The 13008-nt window shown below is 38.3% G+C and overlaps 1 protein-coding gene across 1 annotated transcript in view; it reads right to left on the reverse strand.

Annotated features, from left to right (window-relative positions):
- Positions 1-343: 343 nt before the first annotated feature.
- RIPK2 (receptor interacting serine/threonine kinase 2) overlaps positions 344-13008 on the reverse strand; it is a 37371-nt gene continuing 24706 nt past the window's right edge. Inside the window, exons 7-11 of the mRNA XM_039346740.1 lie at positions 8321-8406; positions 7699-7794; positions 5171-5255; positions 3151-3303; positions 344-2008 (exon numbers count right to left, since the gene is read on the reverse strand). Coding sequence (XP_039202674.1) covers positions 1668-2008; positions 3151-3303; positions 5171-5255; positions 7699-7794; positions 8321-8406 — 761 coding nt within the window. The 3' untranslated portion in view covers positions 344-1667. The remainder of the gene's footprint in view (positions 2009-3150; positions 3304-5170; positions 5256-7698; positions 7795-8320; positions 8407-13008) is intronic.

Consider the following 13008-nt stretch of genomic DNA (forward strand, 5'->3'; position numbering starts at 1 on the left):
TTCCTATTAGCTGCTATCTCAACCTTTTAATTTAACTGATAATACTAAGGATCGAACCTAGAACATTCTGAATGAGAATAATTTTCAGCTATATCACTAAATCTTTCCAACCACAATTTGCATTTGTATAAAGAACTTGTGTCTGAATCCTACCAGTCACATGTGAATTAAGACTCTATAAGTTAAAAAAAACCATTATTTGGCTTCTAAAGAACATTATGTAGTCTCTCTCCTGCCACAGCCCCTCTATTCCACTAAACTATATTCAGCAAAATCCTCGGTGGCTTAACTGGAAGAGCTTCAAAGGCATTTGTTCATATAAATAATGATAGATACAGTAGTAATTCAGGAATTCTATGATTTTTTTTTTTTTTGTCTCTTCGAGTCAGCTTTGATTCCTGGCAACTGCCTAGACAGGTCTCTGTAGTTTTATTGACAGGATTTCAGAAGTGGATTGCTATTGTCTTCTTCCTAGGACTGAGAGAGTAACTGATTCAAGGTCACTGCCCAAAGCAGAACTACAACTGATCTAGATATCCACTCTTCCGTTTTCTAGCTCGACACCTAAACATTACACCAGACTGGCTCTATATGATTTATACATATTTTATATGCTATTGGTGGACTACTTGAAGAGTCATTTCAGCTTTTTAGAAGATGCCATTCTCCACCCCTCATACCTAAACAGAATTAGACTACTAGAGTATGGAGTGCAACTTCATTTTGTAAAGAGGCAGGCATTGTGAAGTAAAACTTCATTCATGCTTGTCAGGTTCTCTTCAGTTCTTCAATGTCTTTAAAGTGTTTCCTCTTCAGAAATGGTTGTTATATCCACCTTGCCACACCTACTTTTGAGTTAAGGTACACTGAACATGGATTGTTACAGGTATATTTCCATATTAGCAAAGTATTCATGAACAATTTGAGCTATAATCAATAGGGCCTCTATGAAAACAGTATAGATTTTTCGTAAAATCCAATACAATCCATTTGCACAACACTCTACTCTTCGGTGGATTAATGTCTTACATCCTGCAAATCAGGATTCGAGATATTCTTTAAAGATTATTAACAGAGAATATGTTCCTTCCAATAACAACTTACAGACCACTTTTTTTTTCTATTTTACAAAGCTGCAAAGCGGTAGCATATGCGTTCCAAAATACATCAGGGGTTTGTCTCATTATGTCTGGTCAATGTTTGGCATAGCCAAATGGGTATGTTTTTTGCTACAAAGTACATAATTAAAGACAAGGAAATTCATATAGAAGTGGTTCCTATTCATGTAAAAGACTTTATAAAGGGTGGTGTTTTAGAACTATTGTACTAACGCACTAACCCGGTAACCCTTCCCTATTTAAAGGCAGGTTTGACTGACGGAATGCTTCAAAAGACAGAAATCCCTTTTGAGTTGCCTATTCTTTTGTATTTTGTATTCTTTATATTTTATATTTTCTTTTTAATAATTCCACAAAATACAAATTTATTCAGTGAGGAAAGTCCAAGTGTGTTGTTCTTTTTAAAAATGAAAGGACACCGTGCAATACTTCCATTTGCCAGATGCTCTCTCCCTAAGCCAGCAAACTAAGAACCTCAGTTTACAGTCATGCAGCAGAAACATAAAGAGGTACTTCAGAAATAGGAATCCAGACTGCAGGTCCTGACATTTATAGATGCAAAGAAGTGCTCCTGGATGCAGGAGGTATATTTGGGTAAGGCTGAAGCCCCATCTGTTTGTTATCTTTCAGTTTTTGCACTATGATTCTAGCGACGTCCTCTCCTTGACTGTCAGTAGTATCAAGCAGTTGCCTGACTCTTGAGGTCCTTGTAGGTTTGGTGTTAACAAGTTCATAATCCTCTTTCATGATTAAATCCCTGGAAAGAAGGGCATCTAAACACTGGTTAATGCAAGTGTCAGTCATCTGATGGACAATATCCTCTCTTTTAGTTTGGATCCAATGATGAGCTACAGCGAAATCTTGTGATTGCATAGTCCTCAATATAAAGTCTAATATAGAGAAGGAAAGAAACAACAAAATCTGACTCAGTCCTAAAAGAAAAATAACATCAATCTACACAGAGCAACTTAAGAGAAAAGAACATATTTTCCTATTTTTTTTTAGATAACAGTATGATACTTCAAAACTACCATATTTCCTTTCACCCTTATTAAAATAAAAGCTGTGTTCTCCCATTATTCACTACATACTAGCTCTTCCTTCAGCACCTCAGCACGTCCTTAATTGTGTTATCTACCACTTTATCACATCTGGAGACACAGCCATTGCTTTTGTTAGATAAAGACAATGGCCAGTTATGATCAAATGCATTTGAAGGTGAAAGAAGGTAACATAGACCATACATATTGTTGCAGTGTGAAAATCCCAAACTTTAGATTAACATTTTACCTAAATATTAGGGTCACTTAAAGCATTTGGAGACTGTTCTTCAGAGTTATTAAGCAGATAGCGTGTTTCAAAAGTCAGTGCGTCCCACACTTTGAAGTCATCTCCAACATGAAAGAGACAATCCTGGCAGAAATATGTCCACACTTTTCAGAAATAAGTGCCTTCTGTACATGTACCTCCAAATGTTTTGTACAACATAGCTTACACAAAGACTCTTTTTTCATGATTAGTTATGTTTCTTTTAGATGTTCACTTCATTTTTTATTCTACTTATTTTGTTCTAAATACCCTTTTAAGGAACACATTTTTAATGTTATTTAATATTGTAAATTGAAATATCAGAACATTAATTATAATCCTCATTGTTTAAAGCAATCACAAACTCTGCAGCGACATGTAGATTCTGTCCAAAAGTTCTACCTTCTCTATAGTTTCCACTTTCTTCCATACTCGTAAACTGTGTATAAGCTGAAACCATAAAATGATTTAATAGTTCCAGTATATACTATCTGAAGAATTCTATTTCTGATCAATCTTTGTGATAGATAGTATGTACATTGCTACCAAGAAAAAATAGTTAAGTTTTCTTTTTATAAATTCCCCCATAAAGTAACTCTCACAAAGATGTAAAAGAGAATAATGCATGCACACTTGTAGAAACGGTGTTATTCTAGGGATCTGATCCAGTTATATGATAAAACAAACTGATCATGAGTAGGGTTCAAAACTCTCAGCTGCATACCTGGATTAGCTCCCGAAAGCTGCAGCAAGCCTGGTGTGGAATTTGATGAATTAGAACTATCTGTGTTAGATGAAGAACTTTGTTGAGATACATAAGACTCAGTACTCTGAGAGTGTGGAACATAACTGAGCAGCGAGTGTGGTTCATCCTTAACTATCACAAAACAAAAGCATCTTATTAATTAATAAAAAAGAATAAAAATAAAAACAAAGCACAAAATAAACCCAGAACTACTCCGGCATTTACCTACAAATTACCTAACATCCCAGCCACACTGCAAACACAACCAGTAGATTGATTTCTCTCATTATCCTAACAGATAACATCAAACATTATTTTCTATCAATCTAAAAGCACTTTTGTTCTCCTGAAACATAATCTGGTATCTTCCAAATGTGTTGCATTGTACAGTACGGCTGTTGGTAGTGCAGTTGGGAGTGCTGCTCAGAGATGAGACCAGCTGCAGCCCAATGGGTCTAGGAGTACCAGGTTAGTATAGGTACTTGCTGCTTCTTAAAAGAATGGCCCTGCAATCAAATTCCCAAATCAGAAAGGCAGGATATACTAGAAGGAAAGACAAATGGATTGAAAAAGAAAGCAGGGAGATCAAGGCCACAATGAAATGTTAAACATAAAGTGATTGATATTTATAGTTGCAACCAAGTTTTTTATTTTTTGTTGGTATTTTTTTTTCTGCTAGAAAACTAAATGTTGCATCTTGGCATAGTGAGACTGAACTTACTTTTAAATCTACAGATCTAGGGTAAATCTATCTTTTATTACACAATTTGATTTTTATTTAAAACAATATAGTTGGAATCTATCTATTTACCCACATAATACTTTAAAAAGAATATTGTTTATTGATACTGATTATTGTAGAATACAGGTAGTCTTCGACTTACGACCACAATTAAACCCAAAATTTCTGTTGCTAATAAGACATTAAATGAATTTTACCCCATTTTACGACCTTTGTTATAGTTGTTAAGTGAATCACTGCAGATGTTAAATTAGTAACACAGTTGTTAAGTGAATCTAGTTTCCCCATTGAATTTGCTTGTCAGATGGTTATAAAAGCTGATCACATGACCATTATAAATATGAGTCAGTGCTAAGTGTCTCAATTTTAATCACATGACCATGGAGAATGCTGCAATGGTCATAAGTGAGAAAAATGGTCATAAGTCACTTTTTCAATGACATTGTAACTTTGAAAGGTCACTGAATGAACTGTTATAAGTCAAGGACTACCTGTACTAATCTTCAGTCTAAAACAGTGGTTCTCAACCTGTGGGTCGGGACCCCATTTGGGGTCGAACAACCATTTCACGGGTGTCGCCAAACAATGCAGTCCGCCATTTTTTTTCCCTTTTCCTTAGCTGTGCTACTCCCTTTTATTCTATTGGCTTTTGAAAGCCAATAGAATAGGCTCTCTTGAATAGAGTCTAATTCTATTGGCTTTCAAAAGCCAATAGGAATTGTCCAGGCTGTCTCTGCCCTGCTGAGCCCGCCAAAAGTCCCATTCTGCAAATGGTGCTGCACCAGTTGAGTAGTCCTTGACTTACGACCGGTTGAGTAGTCCTCGACTTACGACCGGTTGGGGGTCACGGCATTAAAAAGGTTGAGAACCACTGGTCTAAAATATCCTGGATATCTGTTCAACACTCTGTTTTGGTTCAATTCATCATTAACATTCTGTGAACCAGAGAGACACTATCTTGTTATGCTTTATCCATAAGAGGTGAGGGGTCCTTGGTGCTCTCTGAGTGTGGTTATTTTCTTGCAGATGTTTCCTTACCCCAACTAAGTAATATCATCAGTGCTAGTCTGATGACTCTAGCACTGATAAAGTTGCCTACTTTGCGTAATGAAATGGCTTTAAGAAATCAATCAAGCTCAGACAGCACAAAGGATGCCTCATTTCAAATCTAAGCTCCAAATATTCTCCTTTATTGATATCCATAAGAGGATTATGTAATTGCCACTAGTAAACTTCAATTGTGTGCAGAGGACATACCATCTGAAAGGAGGTTGCATGGTTTTGATATATTCTGGGGAACACTTGATAGATAAGATTGATCATCTTGGGATGAACAGGAATTCTGGAAAGGACAGAATCACATGGAACAAAGATTTTTGGTTTAATTTTTTAATTGGCAAAATTTAGCAAACAAATACAATGACCACAAAATGCACTAGTGATTATTTTTAAATTCCTATTCACATATCAGTAATTAAAATAAATGCACACAAAAAGAAAAACTTACAATAAAATTCTATATAGTATCAATTTTGTTTCAACATGGAATTAGTTTAATCTTTAAACTCATAATGGGGTCTCAATACTAGCTGTCCAGAGCCGCATATGGCCCATGGGCTGGACATACCTGAAGTACATGAAGTAATGGCTTGACTCCATGTACCCCACATATATGAAACATCTTGTTTTTTTTCTCTGCACATTTTTCCTATGCAGTATGAATCTAGTAGGACATATTTTTGAACAGAAATAGCATTGCAGATTTCTCAATGGTACCCTTAATACCATTAATTCTACTTTATATTGAGGTCTGAGGGCATATAGAATATTTTACTCATTCTTATGAGTAAAAATTTGTTTAGTTTGAATTTTTCAGAATGTATAATCAATATAGCTAAAGTCTAATCTGTCTGAGGGTGCCAGGAAAGCTATTTTAAAATGTTACATTCATACCAAAATTGTTGGTTATAAATACTACACACAAACACTAATTGCCACAGCTGTATTGTAGTTCATTTAGAATGCAGCAAAAGTACTGCAAAGATTTTTGGGGAAAACTAAAGCTAAATTCATTGTTCAATTCCTGCATATAGCTCTTCATCAAGTGACATCATTTTCTCAGCCTTAAATAATGATACACCTCCCCCACCCATAATAAAAGAGCACTGTCACTTGCCTTCAAATTTCCACATAAAAATTACCAATGTTCTTTTATTTTTTGTCATTTTAGTAATAACAAACTGACATAAATTATATCTATACTTTTAATTAATGACAACTCTGTGAAGAACATCTCACTGAATGTGACTAGCCCAAAGTCACCTGGGAAAACTTCCATGGCCAATGGTGTACTTGAACCCAAGATTTCCAGGCCTAACCTAACATTAATAACTGTATAGATTCTCTACCACTGTTATTGCCATTAAATCAATTCATTATGCCTATTCTCTGATTCTACAGGGATATTCATCAAATTCAGGGTCAAATTAAAGGTTATCCCTAGTATGATCAAAGACTGAGGTGAAATTGTATCACCTTTTTATATGGTCATTTGCTCTTCTCCAAATGTCTGCGGTGTATCTCTGTGAATGCATGAAAGTGATTTCCCCAATGGAAAAAGCCATTTTTTCTTCCTTTAAGAACCTGTGGTAAGGATGCTGTATTTTAAAGGTAATGCAAATTCCCATCTGTCCCAAATTAGGTAGTTAACATAGCAGGAGGCAGCCTAAAATCACTTGATAATCTATACTGGTGTAAAGTTTGTCTCCCCACCTTCTTCCCAAAGAAAACTAAAAAAAATCTGATCTTTCAAGGACGAGCCCTACCCCAAAGTTCAGAGATTTCCACACAGGCATTTCCCAAACCCTTTCTAGAGGTACTGGGGGTTAAACAGCACAGAGAATATCAGCTACTGAGTGACTGAAATGACCCTGAATGTTAGATATCTTTCACTGTCTTCAACAGAGGAATGTATTATTCATGCAAATATTATATAGCTTCTGAAATGATACTGAATTATAAGTGCTGGAAGATCTATTTATTTCAAGGAAGACAACAGTGGTCCGAAAACATGACACCTCTCTGTGCCTATATGTTATCTCAGTTTCACCCTTTGGAAGCTATTCTTTTTAAAATTCATATCTATTCTGTGGCATTCAAACATGGAGCAGGTGTCCCTCTGTATCATAGTATGGTAAGCAGGAATCAGTACCATATATGCCAGCGTATTAGGTGACCCGATGTATAAGACGACCCCCGTCTTTGGCACTGAGTCACATTCCTAGAACATCGTCTTATACACCGGAAACTACCAGTATTTCCAGCGTATAAGATGACCCCCGTCTTTGGCGCCAATTTTAATGCTTGCGGAAGTTGCTTTATACGCCGGCATATACGGTAATTATCCATGTTGGGCATTTGCCATTTATCAGAGTTTATCTCCTGCCTTGAGCGGATATATGAATATGCTAATTTATAGGGTGCCTATGATTAGCATAGTATAAAATTGTTAGCTATCCCCTGAAAGAGCCTCAACATAGGTCTGAAATGCTGAAAAATGCTGTATGTTTATCCTTGGCATTGTTTAGCTCACCATAAATCTTTGCATCACTTGCTGAGACTTAATGTGTTCCAACTTCCAACCCAATATAGTTTACACATGAAATAATCTTATGTATTCTCTATGACTCTCTACAAAACCAACCATTGATCTTTGGCAAAAAAAACCAAAACAACAGTTTAAGAATATTAAGGTGTTTATGTTAATAATAGAAAAAATGTTTTACCTCTTGTATACTAATGTTCAGTGGTATATTTAAAGATATTGATTCATTACTGGATATCTTGTTAGGCAAATGAATACATGTCCACTCATACTGTGCCTGAAAGAGTTATCAGCATAAAACAAAATGGTGTTATGAAATCAAAGCATAATTATGAGATAAAATATCCAAGAGTCCTGCGTCTGAGTAAAAGCACAATTTGGGACATGTGCTTACCTACAGCCAACTGCTTGCAAAGATTTTTATTGTTTAACACAGCAATAAATAAATTTATTCTATCAATAAACAATAAATAAACAATTTCTGTTTACATTATATACATATATTAAACTATAATAATACAAATAAACAATACATAAATAAATGAACAGGATATCCCTTTAGCTAAACATGCTTATAGTTCTATCTGTGATCAGGCATCCAAACAGAGCAGTTTTCTGATTACATATATCTCAATGGACTTATGATCCCATAAGACCCCATATATCTTAGCATAACTCAGTCTGGGGAAGTGAACATTCTGTATATGATTAATAGTGCGAGAATTCTAGCTTCATATATATGGATGTCCTGTTTCTTTTTGGGAATAATTTCTACTCATAACAATTATAATATGAGCACTTACTTTGGCCCTCTTTATCTCTATTACTGCTTCAAGCATAGGTATCTCTTCAAAGGTCCTCATCACAGATTCTAGTTCTATTAAGCAACCTAAACAAAGACAGTCACTATTAGGTCTCTTAACAGAACATTTAAATTATGGAAATTACATTCCTGAAAAATATTTTATAACATACTCCCTAAGGCTAGTTTCAAGGATGTCAAAAACAGCTGTTCCTGGGTAAAATTAGCTATGCTGGTCACATAACCATGGAAATTATCTTCAGACAACACTGGCTCTCTCAGCCAAGGAACGGAGAAGAGCAAAATTCTACATTCAAGGAAAACTACAGTTAATTTTAAAGGAAAAAAAGATAAGTAATTCATTTTTTCAACTTTTGCACTAAATATTGAAAAGAGAAGGTGAAGTGGAAAGCTACACAGGCAGGTTATAACCTCATTTGACAATTTTAAGATTTTTTTTTGTTGCAATTTGTTCTTTTGAAAGAAAAACAACTCTTATTAGAATCTTCAAAATGTCCATATTTTGGTTAAATAATACCTGCAATTAAATATAAAAGGCAACCACCGGTACATTTAAATTTTAAAATCTGAAACATCAGGTTTATTGCATGTTTTGGAACTGTAGTTTTGACATTATTTCACATAATTACTATTTTAATGAGCACTTAATTCTGGTTAAAATTAAGTATGTTTCCATAAACCTATGTTACAATGTAATAATGCATTATTTCAGATACTACATGACCTAAACTGAAACTATTACATAAACCTTGCTTATATCTGATTAAAGTGTAAAGTGACTCTTAACACAGAAGCTAAGAAATCATATGTTTTTGATTTTAAAACTTTCCAGAATTTTCATAAAAAAGTTCCTGTCATACCATATTCCAAAACCTGGCAAAAGATTTAAATCCTTTAAATCTTAAGAAAGTATTTCTCACCAAATTATTATTATTTGTTATTATATTTATTATTTACTTTCACCAAAACTGAAAAAACAACAACAAGATTAAGATTTCAGGTATTCCTATTATAATTTAAAACAATGACTTTTAGAATTTTCCTTCTTAATGAAGAGAAAAAGAAATACTGAATGAACACACCAAATCACAATCTATGTAGTATATGATATGATTTTGAGTGCATTTCAGTGCTAAATAACTGGCATACATTGTTTCTGAGTGCAGAACAGGAACCAGGAAATATCAGAGTTAAGAATTTGCGTGCAATGAACACACTAGATGGCCTTAGGTAAAATAGTATGCTGCGACCTATGGGAAGAATAATATTGACCTGTTCACTCTTCAGTCATTCCAAAATTGGATAGAGATCAGGCTACAATACAGAAACAACGCTTCCATTCAAACACAGGTGTACAGCATAAAAAAAATCAAGGTCCAGACCCTACAGACAGCTCTATTTCAGTTCATCCAATTGCAGAAAGCCTCTCCTTCAGCTAAATGTATGAAAACTGGGAAGAGAAGTTCCACTCTTCCTCAATTTAGAACTCCTACACATATGCAGGTGAATGGCTGGAAGATGTGAGAAACTTCCTAATACACTGAAAACATTTGTTTATTATGTGCCACTTTTTTTGTCAAGAAAAGCCCATCTTTAAGGTCATAAATAACAAATATATATATATATATATATGGTGAAAATATAAAATGAACACCAGGGTAATAAAAACTGTAAAAGTTTTTAATAAATTAAAACTATAAAAGTTTTAAAAAGCGCCAAGCTTTCGCCGTCACCTGCCGGCATCCTCAGGGCTGGCGCGCCAGAGAATGAGAAGGTCTTTTATAGGCGTGTCAAGGCTTGCGCCCGGCTCCTTGATCTTGTTATCGGGCCTAATTGGTTCAGCCGTGTGCAATTAACCTGTACTTCTTTTCTCTTTTTGGTTGCATTTTTATCCTCATCCATTTCCAATTCTCCCAACTCCGGATTAGCTAGATGGCAATTCCAGTTATTTCGGTTGCCTTTATGTTCTGACCTCACCTCAGGCTCAGGTAGTGCACATTCCACATTCCTTTCTCCACCGTATCTTGTCCGGTTGTTACTTATAGAATCACATTCATTTCCGGTCTCAATACTTTCGTTTTTAATGTGTCCGTCATCCTGATGATCTCGTAAGTTACTATGGGTCCGGTGCAGCGTGGAGGGGTATTCCGCCAGGTGGAGGGGTCGTCTCTTATTCGTTGTCATGCCCAGCTGTCTTGCGCGTGTCCTACTCCGAGTACTCAGTCCAGGGGGTGTGTGTACAGCAATCAAGCCGCGCCCCTCCTGGTTGCAGTGCTCTTCCTCAGTTCTCCCCTTTTTTACGTTGTTAAAAGCATTCGCATGTGTTCCATGGGAGTCCTCAGGATCGTCGGGTAGTGGGTGTGACGGCTCGATCTCCCGCACCCTGCCGCTCTCCGATCTTCCCTCCTCCTCTATAACGGTGTGCGAGAGTTCATCATCAACCACCTCCTGTGGTTTGTCCTCATTGGAGCTGATCGTTCCGGCTGCATGAGGGGGTCTTCTCCTCCTTTCCGGACCAGCCGTGATGTTTCTTTTGATGTGTAGGCAGGCCGTTACGTTTGGCGGTTCGCCCGCACTTCCACCTGCCGTATCTTCCCTCGTCTCTTCTTTGCTGTCAGGGGTCCGGACCGTGGTTCTTATCACCCCCCTAATCCTCTGGGATTGCAGCAGTCTCACGGGGGTGGTCGAGGTATCTCGCGATTGCTTTTCTTCCTCTGAATTGCACATGGTTTGTGGGGTAGTTCGGGTACTGCCCAAGTTGTTATTGGGCCATCGGGGGTGTTGCCGCTGATTATTGGCACTCCATGATCTTAAGGCCAAATAGGACGGACATAGGTCAATATGCCTGTTAATGGACTTACTGTCCGAGAGCTATGCCTCTCTAAGAAGGCGGCCCCCTTTAGTACTATCATTTGCCAATACACTGACGCCACTAAAGTTAAACTTATGGCCCAGATCCACCGTGTGGGCCCATATTTGGGAGTGACAATCTCTCCTTCTCACTGCCCATTCGTGCTCATGGACCCTGGTCTTAATGCGTTTAGCAGTCTCCCCAATATAATTGCATTGGCAGTCCATACAGTCAATCCTATAGACGGCTGCCGATCTTTCGATGCTGGGGAGCGGGTCCGTAGGGCGCATTATTGCCGCCCGCAGTGTTTGGTTGGGTCTATGGGCCACCTGTATTTTATATGGTGCCAGGATCCTAGCTGTGGCTTCTGATACATTATGGATGTAGGGGAGGGCAATGCGTGTGGTGGCTTGAGGCATGGATTCTTGAGATACGGAGTTACTCCGGAGTCCAGGTAATTTCCTGAACTGGTTAATAAATTTGACTGGGTAGCCGTTACGTCTACATATTTGGAAGAGGTAGTTTCTCTCTTCCTTTTTAGCTCTGACGGTGCTGCAGTGTGTCTCCACCCGTTTGAATAGCGTCCTGACACAACTGGCTTTATGGGCCCTCGGGTGATTACTCCCAAAGTGGAGAATCCTGTCTGTACATGTTGGTTTTCGGTATACCCTGGTAGCTAGACATCCATCCACCTGGCGCTGCACTAATACATCCAGAAATGCTAAACTGCCCTGATCTTCCTCTTCCATGGTGAATTGGATGTCCGGGTATACCAAATTCAGGACGCCCATAAAGTCAGTCTTGTGTTGTTTCTTAATGACCGCAAACGTATCGTCCACATAGCGGGCCCAAAATTTTGGTTGATGCTGGGCCATCGCTATGTGTTCTAGCTGCTGGAGTACCATCTCTGCAACCACACTGGAGATCGGCGACCCCATAGGTGTTCCTTTAATTTGCTCATATATAACACCCTGAAAGGTGAAATAGGTGTTGAGGCATATTTCCATCAGCTTTACAAGGTCCTCCGTTTGAAGGGAGTCCTGATGCTGCCCATGGTCTCCCTGATTAAGCCGGTCTCTTAGGACCGCAACCGCAAGTTCTTGCGGGATGGAAGTGAATAGAGAAACTACATCAAAGGAGACCCAACCAAACACTGCGGGCGGCAATAATGCGCCCTAAGGACCCGCTCCCCAGCATCGAAAGATCGGCAGCCGTCTATAGGATTGACTGCATGGACTGCCAATGCAATTATATTGGGGAGACTGCTAAACGCATTAAGACCAGGGTCCATGAGCACGAATTGGCAGTGAGAAGGAGAGACTGTCACTCCCAAATATGGGCCCACACGGTGGATCTGGGCCATAAGTTTAACTTTAGTGGCGTCAGTGTATTGGCAAATGATAGTACTAAAAGGGGCCGCCTTCTTAGAGAGGCATGGCTCTCGGACAGTAAGTCCATTAACAGGCATATTGACCTATGTCCGTCCTATTTGGCCTTAAGATCATGGAGTGCCAATAATCAGCGGCAACACCCCCGATGGCCCAATAACAACTTGGGCAGTACCCGAACTACCCCACAAACCATGTGCAATTCAGAGGAAGAAAAGCAATCGCGAGATACCTCGACCACCCCCGTGAGACTGCTGCAATCCCAGAGGATTAGGGGGGTGATAAGAACCAAGGTCCGGACCCCTGACAGTAAAGAAGAGACGAGGGAAGATACGGCAGGTGGAAGTGCGGGCGAACCGCCAAACGTAACGGCCTGCCTACACATCAAAAGAAACATCACGGCTGGTCCGGAAAGGAGGAGAAGACCCC

The sequence above is a fragment of the Crotalus tigris genome, unplaced genomic scaffold (assembly GCF_016545835.1).
Source record: "Crotalus tigris isolate CLP2741 ecotype Arizona unplaced genomic scaffold, ASM1654583v1 scf7180000018017.554538, whole genome shotgun sequence".
Classification (NCBI taxonomy): domain Eukaryota; kingdom Metazoa; phylum Chordata; class Lepidosauria; order Squamata; family Viperidae; genus Crotalus; species Crotalus tigris.